The sequence below is a fragment of the Gracilinanus agilis genome, chromosome 2, assembly GCF_016433145.1.
Source record: "Gracilinanus agilis isolate LMUSP501 chromosome 2, AgileGrace, whole genome shotgun sequence".
NCBI classification, from domain to species: Eukaryota; Metazoa; Chordata; class Mammalia; order Didelphimorphia; family Didelphidae; genus Gracilinanus; species Gracilinanus agilis.
The window spans coordinates 41841870-41852658 of NC_058131.1; the positions used below are offsets into that span (position 1 = coordinate 41841870).

At 53.0% G+C, this 10789-nt stretch overlaps 1 protein-coding gene across 8 annotated transcripts in view; it reads left to right on the forward strand.

The window, feature by feature from the left end:
- MTSS2 (MTSS I-BAR domain containing 2) overlaps nucleotides 1–7730 on the forward strand; it is a 20273-nt gene extending 12543 nt beyond the window's left edge. For 3 of the 8 annotated variants that reach the window (XM_044663098.1, XM_044663100.1, XM_044663104.1), the window contains 6 exons: nucleotides 294–504; nucleotides 2675–2749; nucleotides 3576–3752; nucleotides 4980–5145; nucleotides 6307–6384; nucleotides 6544–7730. In XM_044663098.1, coding sequence (XP_044519033.1) covers nucleotides 294–504; nucleotides 2675–2749; nucleotides 3576–3752; nucleotides 4980–5145; nucleotides 6307–6384; nucleotides 6544–7319 — 1483 coding nt within the window. In that variant the 3' untranslated portion in view covers nucleotides 7320–7730. The remainder of the gene's footprint in view (nucleotides 1–293; nucleotides 505–2674; nucleotides 2750–3575; nucleotides 3753–4979; nucleotides 5146–6306; nucleotides 6385–6543) is intronic. The other 5 variants (XM_044663099.1, XM_044663103.1, XM_044663105.1 and 2 more) reach the window with 5 other exon arrangements.
- Nucleotides 7731–10789: the final 3059 nt, after the last annotated feature.

Sequence of the window (10789 nt, forward strand, 5' to 3'; positions counted from 1 at the left end):
CCTTGGGATCGTAGAAGCTGAGCGCAGGACCCTCGGGGCAAAGGGCTCGAGGGCCCTGGAGGAGGGGCTGGCCGGGGCCTGAGGGGATTCCCAGCCTTTCCCAGAGCCCCTCCCCAGCCCCCCCGCTCCCCCCAGGACGATGCCCGTGTCTCGGAAGCCGCGGTCTCACGTTGTCTTTTCCTTCCTCTGCCCTCCGCCCTCCCTCCTTTCTCTCCTCCCCCTGTGGATCCCCCTCCGTCCCCTCCCACCGGACCGCCGTCGTGGCTCCCCCCCTTTACTCCTCCCCTCCCCAGCAGTGGTAACAGTACAAAGGGTGGCGCCCCGTGGCCTGGCGGCTCCCAAACATACTCACCCAGTTCCACCTATCGCTACCGCAGCCTGGCGCAGCCAGTTCACACCAATACCCGCCTCTCCAGCGTCTCCTCGCACGACTCCGGCTTCATCTCCCAGGATGCCGCGTACTCCAAGCCTCCCTCCCCCATGCCCTCGGACATCACCAGCCAGGTGAGGGGGGGCCGGAAGGGGGCGGGGGGGCCTCCTTCTCGGGACCCCAGTTAGGGAAGGTCAGAGTCTCGCTTCGCCTGGCCGTCAGTCCTTCTGGAAGCCAGTCCTGTAACCCCTCGGGCTGATTTTCTCGGCTGTAAAGGGCTGGGCTGAGGCTCCTTCCCAGAGGGGTGCAGAACCCCCGGAGGGTCCTCTAGCCCGGCCTCCCCAACGTGGACGGAACCCGAGACCAGTGAATGCTCTCGGCCCTCCGGGCAGAGAAACGAGGGTCAGGAAGGGCGCCCCGTCCAATATGGAGGCGCCTTGTGGACTCCAGAAGGCAAGAAGAAGGCTTTGGAAATAGTCCGGAAGAGGGAGGGGAAATGGTGACCGGGAGAAAGAAACGAAGCTGACGGAAACGCGCCGACTCCTAGGAGTTGTGAGATTAAAAATCAATATCCAAAGACTCCAAGTAGTATACTTAATATTTATTATTAATGTGATTATTTATGATTATACCGCATAATAGATTGTAATCATATGGTGACTAATAAATTCAGCATTTATTAAGAATAACTTGAAGTAAAAAGGCAGCTAAGGCAGCCCCGGTGGGGAGAAAAGAGGGAGAGGACGCATCTGTATACGAGCCACGGCAGAAGGAGGAAGCGGGGCTGGAAGGGGTAGTTCAGAGGCGGGAGATGTCCTAATGAGACGGGCTGCGGCCCCTCCAGGGCACCCTCTCTAGTTTCTCCTCCTCTCTGTGCCCCACAGCCTCGGTAGCAGCCGTCACACAACGGGCCCTTCAGAAAAAGGCCCAGTTTAGGCCCTGCTCCGGAGAGGAGGCGGACCCCACAGGCCATGGAGGTCCTAGGCAGCACAGGAGGCTTTCTCCTTTGGGCATCCATCTGCTGCTTGCATGTTTTGGTTCTTGGCAAGGCTCAAATGGACCCTTTGCTGGCACCATAACAACCCATCTCAGAATGTGGCAGGATAACTTAGAGTGGCCAAGCTGGAGCAGAGGGAGCCGTTCTGGGTGTGTTTGGGGGGGGGGGGGGAGAGGAAATCTCAGACCAAAGACGAGGCGCTTAACTCAAAGCATCCTTTATGTACCCCTGAAACAGGGATCCGGGGAGACTTTGTCCTTTCGGACCTCCCCTGCCTTCGAGATGCTTTGGGGCGTCAGGAGAATTAGACGGGCCCCTGGCTTCTCCCCCTCCTCCCCCAGAGACAGGGATTCCACCCCTCTGAGGCCTCCCGCCATCCCCAGGCTCTTAAAAAGCACCACCTGCCCATTTCACTCAATGCCGGGGTTGAATCTACTGACCAAGGGGAGATGGAGCTCAGGACGCAAAAGGAGTCGTACATTTTTAGACAGTGTTGAAATTTGTTTTGCTTGAAGTTGTCTGTCTGTTACCAGAGTTTTGTTTTTCTTTTCTTTTTTTAAGTTGGGGATGGGGTAAAAGGGCAATAAGTGTTTTTTAGTTGGAAAAAAGAACAATAAAATAAAATTGGGGGGTAATAGCTCATTAGAAGAAAAAGAGCCAGGGAGAGGGGGCGCAGATAGGTGGCTGTGTGGATGGAGAGCCAGGCCTAGAAACAGGAGGTCACTTCCTAGCGGGGTGACCCTGGACAACTTAACTCCCATTGCCCAGCCCTGACCACTCTCCTCCCTTAGAGCCAATACATAGTATCGATTCTAAGATGGAAAGGAAGGGGTTTAAGAAGGAAAAAAGGACAGGAGGGCTCATAGGTCTTGTGTGAGCGTGTGTAGGAGAGGCTTGGGGGCCAGTGAGTATCTGTCTGTAATGATTATCAATCTGGAAAGAGGGGTGTCTGTGGCATGAGGGGTGAGTGCTTCATTGGGGATGGGGGTCTTCTGGGCCATGTTCTGCTGTTTTGTTCGCCTTGTGTAGGTGACTTCGTGTGAGCGTGTGTCTGTGTGTGTGTGTGTGTGGTTCTGGGGTTCTTGCTGTGGACTGTGGCCCTGACCCAGGAGCTCCGGGGAGGGACATCTGTGTGTATGGTGTCTGTCTGTGTCTGTGTATCTCTGCTGCTGCATGCCCTCACCCTAACCAGGTTTATTCTCTCCTCCTCCATTCCGCTCTCCTCCTCCTCTCTCCTCCGCTCTGCTCCGCTCCTCTCGCTGTCCGCCTGGGTCTGGGGCGGATTGCTCCCGCTGGCTGCACCGCAGAAGTCCTCCAGCTCGGCATCCTCTGAGGCCTCGGAAACCTGCCAGTCAGTTAGCGAGTGCAGCTCCCCCACCTCGGTCAGTGTTGCCTCCAAGGCCAGGCAGGGCGCGGGAAGGAAACAAAGGGGAGGAGAGGTCCTCGCCTCGTCCCTCCTCCCCGAGGGTCCCTGGGTCCTCGGGAGCAGGGTGGGAAGCTCCTTAGCCAGCACCCGTCCAGAGGGGGCCAGGACCACCGTAGGGTTACTACTGCAGCCTGTTCCCTGCCTTGCTCCCCTTTCACTGCCGTGAACCTATGCTCGGGGCTTACCCTGGGCTGCTCGGGGTCTCCTCCTCAGCCCTGCCTTTCCTGCCTCTGTCCCAGTGTGCTGCCTTGTAGCCAGTGGCCTTTGGGAGGGCAGAAATGGGAGGTGAGAAGGAGCTAGGGGAATGGGAGGGAAGGTGCTGGTCTCCTCGTGAAAGCCATGGCTACAGTCCCTCCATCGGTAGCCCCATCCTCTCCATCCGCTGCAGACCAGGCAAACCTGACCCATCTTCCAGCTTTGGCATCAAGATTTAGCTTGGGGGGTGAAGAGATCAGGCTGTGGTCCAAAGAGAAGGTTCTTGGACTTCCTTCAGCTGACTGCTCTGTTCTTTTTGATCCTGCGCTCTCACAATTTCCACCTTTTCGCTCCCAAAACAAGAAGAGGATTTGGGAGGAAGGGATGGGGGAAGGGAGGAATGACAGCGCTTTGAAAATGGTTCATCCTCAGGGCCAGCAGAGATGAGGGTTCTTTCTGGGGACAAAAGGGGGGAAAAGCCAGCTGTCCCATGTCCTGCCATCTCCTTGTGCTGACCTTAATCCTGTTGGCTCAAGCCTTGCCCACTTACCTATCACTCAATCTATGCCTGCTCTACCTACCTTCAGGACTGGTCCAAGGCTGGCCCCTATGACCAGCCAGTGGCAACCACTCTACAACGGAGGAAGGACCGAGTAGAACACCTGAGGGAAGCAGAAGTGGGCCCAGGCAGCGGGGGCTATCCCAGCATTGGTGGAGAAGAGACACCTCGACCCAGAATGTCCCCTGCAACTATCGCAGCTAAGGTACACCATCACCTTGGGGAGCATCACTGGCAAGAGCAACCTCTAAGCTGTGGAGGTGCCCAGAGACCCAACCCTGGAAAGAATTAGGAGCCAGGAGGCATCCCAGGCCTAGCTTCTCATTGACTTTCCTTTCCTTGGGTCCGTACATGAGGGTCAAAGATATGAGAACATGTTCAAAAACCTGGGCTAAGGATGACCAGGAAGTGTGAGCAAGAGGTCAGAGGTGGCAATTTAGAAAAAAAGAGCTATCTGAAGCACAAAGGTAGAAGAGAAAAAAAAACATAGGACCAGAGTTCTTTTTTCTTTTTCAATGATCAAGCATTTTTTTCTCCCTCCTACCTCCTCCTCCCAACAAAAACAGAAAACAAAAACAAAATCTTTGTAACTAATAAGCAGACAAACACATTTCCACTTGGACCATGTGTCTCAATTGCCATCTTAGTCTAGTCTTTGTTCTCACTGTCAGGAGGTGGGGAGGAGGCTTCATAGTTGGTCCCCTGCAATCATGGTTAATCATTACATTTATCAGAATTCTTGGGGCCTTGAAAATTATGTATTTGTATACTGTTAATGTTAAAGTATAAATTGTTCTCCTGGTTCTTCTCATTCGGGTCTGCATCTGTTCATACAAATCTTCCCAAATTTCTCTGAAACTATCCCTTACAATTCAGTGGTTCCCAACCCTGGCCTACGGCCCCCTTTCCAGAAAAAATATTACTTAGCCCCCTGGAAATTAATTTTTTTTTATTTTAATAGCAATTAATAGGAAAGATAAATGCATCTGTAGCCATCACCACTTCCCTGGATCACTGCAGCACCCACTAGAGGGCGGTAGCGCCCACTTTGGGAATCACTGCAAGGCTTACATCATTTCTTATAGAACAGGAGTATTCCATTATCTTCATTTGCCCTATTTTGTTCAGCCATTCTCCAATTGATAAGTACCCCCAAAAATCTTAAATTCATGAAGTCTACTTGTCCCCTTAGAGGAACAGAGGAAGAAGCTTGGCTAGCTGAAGTTAAGGAGGAATATTTGAGTTTGGGGCTGGCGCTGGGGGAAAAGGGGAGAGGGGCATGCTATCAAGCATAGATACAAACACTGTGGCTTTGGATGAGGGGTGCAGGGTCAGGAAGGGGATACTACGTCTGAGGCAGGTTGGCCCACCTTCTTAGCTTCTGGATTGCCTTGATGGGCTCCCCTTGACTCTGTCTTGACTATTCCTTCAGCATGGTGAGGAGGTCTCTCCAGCTGCCAGTGACCTGGCCATGGTGCTGACACGTGGCTTGAGCCTTGAGCACCAAAAGAGCAGCCGGGACTCCCTGCAATATTCAAGTGGCTACAGCACACAAACAACCACCCCATCCTGCTCTGAGGACACCATTCCCTCTCAAGGTACTGCCCTGGGGCCATAGATGGGATTCTCAGAATAGCAGGCAGAAGAAAGCATGCAGTAGCCAATAACAGGCAGTATTTCTATAGATCTTTAAGGCTGGCTAAGCACTTTACCAATATTATCACATCTGAGCCTCACAGCAACCCTGGGAGGTAGGTGCTATTATTAAATCCCATTTTACAGGTAGGGAACTAAGATTGAGAAGGGCTTCTAAATTCACAGGGCTTCAGAGGAAGTCACTGCCCCTGCCTTCAAGGAGCAGACATTCTAAGGGGAGCGATGTGCTTCAAGGTCACAAAGGAAGCAGATGGCAGCAAAGGGCTTTGAACCAGAGTCCCTTGACTCCAAATCTAGTACATTTTCCATTACACCAGTGGGTTCAAATGTTGGTTTTGCTGTGACTTTAAGCAAGTTATTTTTCCTCTCTTGGTCTCAGTTTCTTCCTGTAAAATGAGGGGGCCAGACTAAAGAATCTCTAGAATCTCTTCTGGTGCTAACTCCTTCATCACATAAGGCAGGGGTGCTGAACCTCTTTTTTTCCTTGATGTCACAGAGTCTTTCACAGTCTAGTGAAGCCTATAGACTCCTCAGAATCATGCTTTACAATGTATAAAACAAAATGCACAGAATTACAGAGGAAAATCATTATATTGATCATATTATATTGAAAAGCAGTTATCAGAATTCTTTGAAGAACAAATTCATGGCTAGCTAGGTGATTCTGAGTAGAGAGCCAGGCCTAAAGACAAGAGGTCCTGGGTTCAAATGTGGCTTCAGATTCGTTTTAGCTGTGTGACCCTGGGTAAGTCACTTACCTTCCATTGCCTACTGTTCTTCTGCCTTGGAACCAATACACAGTATTGATTCTAAGATGGAAGATAAGGGTCTAAAAAAAATTCACAGACCCCAAATTAAAAAACCTTGTTAGGAGAACTATTTGGAGTACTTCTGAAGTACAAATCCAGTTAACAGCTGGACAAGAGAAGTCCATATCATGGCACGGGTAGGATGTGATTCCCAAGACTCCTCCTTGCTCCATCCATTCTCATCTCTGTGTTCTCTGCAGAAGAAAAGCTAAAGCTCAGCTTTCGTTGGGAATGAGAAGCTATGAAGGGTGTAGTGAGAAGGAGGCGAAGCTTTATCTCTTCTATGTTTTATAGAGCCCCGAAGTGGTCAGGAGGTGAAAAAATTCCTAGCGTCAGAGCCTACCCCTAATGTGGCATCTAATGCTAAAAAATGTAAGAGCTACCCTGGTGTTTCCTGGGGTGGGTGGGGATGCACTAGGGATGAAGGTGTGTGTGTATGTGTGCGTGTGTGTCTTCAGCACCTAGGACAGGGACTGCCTTCTCATGAATGTCCATGTATGGTGATGCTGCTGTCTCTCCTGGGGGCTCCAGGTTCGGACTATGACTGCTACTCTGTGAACGGGGATGTGGAAGGCGAGGGGCAGAGCGAGTTTGACAAGTCTTCCACCATCCCCCGAAACAGCAACATTGCCCAGAATTACCGCCGTATGATCCAGACCAAGCGACCCGCCTCCACCGCCGGACTGCCCACAGGCATGGCCCTGCCTTCAGGTGCCCCGCCAGGTGTAGCCACCATCCGCCGCACACCTTCCACCAAGCCTTCAGTGCGCCGCACTCTCTCCAATGCTGGCCCCATCCCCATTCGTCCACCTATCGTCCCGGTGAAGACCCCTACAGTGCCCGATTCGCCCGGCTACATGGGCCCGACCCGGGTGGGCAGCGAAGAGTGCGTCTTCTATGCCGATGATGCTTCCTCGCCCCATGCCCCCGATTTTGCCAAGGCCTCCCCCAAACGGCTGAGCCTGCCCAACACTGCGTGGGGCAGCACCTCACTGGAGGTGGCCAGCTACCCAGGAGCCGGACAGTCTCTCTCAGCTGAGGAGGCAGAGGAGGAGCAGCAGCTGGCAGCCAATCGCCATAGCCTGGTGGAGAAGATTGGGGAGCTGGTGGCAGGTGCCCATGCTCTGGGAGAAGGGCAGTTTCCCTTTCCCACTACTCTTTCTACCACCTCAGGAGAAGAGACGCCTACCCCACCCCCCGCTGCTTCCAGTGACCCTCCAGCTGAAGACATGCTGGTGGCCATCCGGCGTGGGGTGCGTCTTCGAAGGACCATCACCAATGACAGATCTGCTCCCCGAATCTTGTGATGTTGCTGCCACCTCCCCTGCCTCCCAACTGAGGGAGCCCTCAGGGTCTGGCCTGAGCAGCTGGGGCCATGTGAGAGAGGAATTAGGAGAGAAAAACCATTGGGAGCCACATTAAATAAAAAAAGAACAATAAAGGAGAAAAAGAAAAGTTTAAAATAAAAATACCAGGCAAAGCCACTTTATGGATAGAGACACAGAATCTAGATTTTAAAATTTAAACAAGAAAAAACTTCTTTAACAAACCTTGGAAAGGTGGAGCCATTAGGCCTTGAACTCTTCTGGAGTCTCTTTTATACTTTGTCTCACCCACTCTGTTCCCTTCTCCTGTCCTCTTCTCCTTGCCACCCCTTGCCTTCTGCCCATCTCACTCCTCCCTAGTGAGTGGTGGGGAAAGGTGTTCCTGGCCATCCACGAGTCAGGCCTGGGATCAGCAGCTCCACGGCTCAGCCAACGCTAACACATACATACATGCAGCCTCCTACAAAAGAAAGAAGCGACTTGTGGTCTTTCTCGAACTCCGTTCTGTTCATCGTCTCGTCCTAGCTGGGGCGCCTGTACCTGGTCTGAGCCGCTTCTCCGTTCCTCCCTATCTCGTTCTTGCCTCTCCCCTCTGTTCTTTCCTTCCTTCTCAATCTCTCGGCTCTCCGCATTAGCCACGATGGCAGGCAGGAAAGGGAGACGAGGCCAGTCCTGCTTCCGAGAGTCATGGGGCCCCCTTGGCCGAGGGCTTTTTACTTCGTCCGAAGGAGCAGCGAGCTTGGCCAGAGCCCACCAGGAGGCTTCAGAGCTACTCTTTGGAGCCACCGGGAGTCCACTATGGCCTTGGCCTTGGCAGTAGTGGAGGCCTCCCCCTCTGTCGCATAGGCAATATGGCGCCAGGGTTGTCCGAGGTGTTGGTAACCAGAGGGAGGTCTCGGTCTTCTAGGGTCTTCTCTCCTCTTTACCTTCCTTTCCCTCGTCAGATATATTGATGGGCAGAGCTGCTTCTGCTGGGGAAGGTGGGAGACCTGTAGGAGCTGAGGAAAACACTGGCACAAGGAAAGCGATGTCCACAGTGCTATGGAGAAACGCAGTCCATGGAGGCTGTTGGCAGCCTCTCCCGAGGAAGCGGGTCTGAGTTGAGCACCTTGTGACGGTAACTCTGGTGGCACTTTTGGGGCAGTTTCAGCCTTCCTGTCACCCCAACCCAAGACTTGGGGTCGGGGGCTAGAGCTGTACAGAGGGTATGTGTGTGGGGAGGGGGTGGGGATTATTTTGTTAATATAATAATAAAATGAAGGTGATTATCCCTGGGTGAAGATGGTGTGTGTGGATGTGAGTTATGGCTGTGCGAGTGTGTGTTGGCCTAAAAGTTGTCTCTCTCTGCAGAGAGGTGTGTGTGTGTGTGTGTGTGTGTGTGTGTGTGTGTGTGTGTGCGCGCGTGTCTGGCACACATGTGTGACAGAAGCAGCTGAATTGTAGCCGTATGGGTCTTTGGCAGGAAAAGGGAAGTTGTATTTGTTGTTAGAAAGCCATGGAGCGGCTGATATTCTCTCTCCAGTGTCTGGAGTTTGGCCCAAAGGGTCGGAAGGGCCTGGGGGCTCTAAGCTAGAGATTCCTCGGTGGTCCGTGGCAGGGTGAAGGGCAGTGAGGGAGGCAGGAGACGAGGGGGGTCCTTATTGAGGATTGGCTTTGACCCTCTGGGACCAGAGGAGATGCCATCTAGGAAGACCCCATCCGCTGGCTCTAGTCTTCCAAGCCTGTGCCGGGAAGCAGCAGGTGCGCCAGGGCAGGGAGGGTCTTGTCTGCCCCCAAACAGTGCCAAAATGCCGCCCTCGCGTAGGGCAGGGGCCAGGGTTCAGGCCACGGCGAGAGTGGCTGCAGGAGCTTCGCCCCCTCATCCTTCCCTTCCTTCCACCACTCCATAGTCTAAACAGGGTAAAAAGCATGTGAGATTAAGGCAAGAGGAGCGATTCCTGTGCCCAAGGGGGACAAAAAGGACTTGGGCTTTGATCAAAGGAAGTTTCAGGGTTTTTTGGGCCCCGACTACTGCCATCTCCTAGAGACAGGGTGGTCGCCGGGCTTGGGAAAACTGGTTTTTCTTTGTGTCTTGACAGGTTAGGAATAAACAGGAGCCTCCTTCCTCCACACCCCTTTGCCTTAGGAACCCAAAGACGTCTTTCTTGTGCCATAAGATAAAGGGGTCTCTGGATTCATGGCAGGAAAACCAAATTCATCTGAATTTCCTCCCCTTTCTGTTGGGGACTTCAAATATCATTATCTATGTTAGGGGCGCTTCTCAGGCTTTGGGGTGCCCTTTAAATTCAGTCTCAAGAGCCCCCTGAAGCATTTCTGAGCTAGAAAACCTGAGGGCAAGGAGGGGGGGGGCCTGTACCGGGCCATGAGCGCCGTAGCTCATGGGAGAGCTCTGAGGCTGGGCTGAGAGATGGTGGCAGGTACTGAGGATGGCAGGGGGACAGGAAGCCAAGGTTGCTCCTTGGGCAGAGGAGCCGGTTCAGAAAGCGTTGGGCTGGAGATGGTCGTGCAGCTGGTGTGACGGGCCTGGCATCCTCACATGTAAGCTGATGGTTTGCGGTGGTTTGGAGTGTGAGAAGTGCTGAGGGTTTGCAGCCAGTGAGTGTGGTTGGGGTGGGGAGGGATGGGGTAGTGGGTGTGTTTGGGGAGGGAGGGTGTAGAGGAGCAGTTTTTTGGTGTAAAGTGTTAGGAAGTATGAGTTCCTCTCCCTCTGTGCCTTCCCTTTTCCCCTTTGCTCCCTTATATGCCAGGAAAGTCATTTGACTGCTTTTCAGGGGCCCGTTCAGGCCAAAAGAACCTCTGCTGTAGCCCCAGCTCCGAAGCTGTGTCCCAACACATTGAAGGAGGGATGCGGGGGTGTCGCTCAGCTTCCCTCTGGACCAGCAGGGTTCGGAGTGGCTCACTCCATGGTGGGGGGGGCAGAATTTTCCGCTGTGCAGAATTCACTAACACTAGGGGAATCCCAGCCCTCACCTGGGCTTTGGCATCACCTTACTCTCCTGGGTTCCGGCTTCTGAATGCTCTCTGAAAGCAGAGAATGGATTATACTTGTGGCCTCCCCATTACTTTTTTCCAAAACGTGCAGGAACACTCTTGTCCTTTGGTTAAAGGCAGTGGGAGCCCCCCAGAGGGTTTCAGGTGAGGGCTACACAGAATGGACACTCTCTTTCCTCATCTCAACTCCTAAGGCCGTGCTTCTCCCGCTCTCGCTCTTGCTCTTTGGCCCCTTCCAGGCTGGAATAAGAAATGCTCTTTCTTCCCCAAAGAAGAGCCTCTGCATGCCACGCTTTCTTTCCCAAAGGGATGATTTAGGAAAGGACGAGGAGCAGGACAGAATCAGGAAAGTCATAGAGCCTTTGAGGAACCCCCCCAAATCCTTCCCCCTAGGCTGAGCCCATCATACCCTCATTGCCCCTGGAAGCACCCCTGGTGTTGTATATAGAGCTCCAATTCTG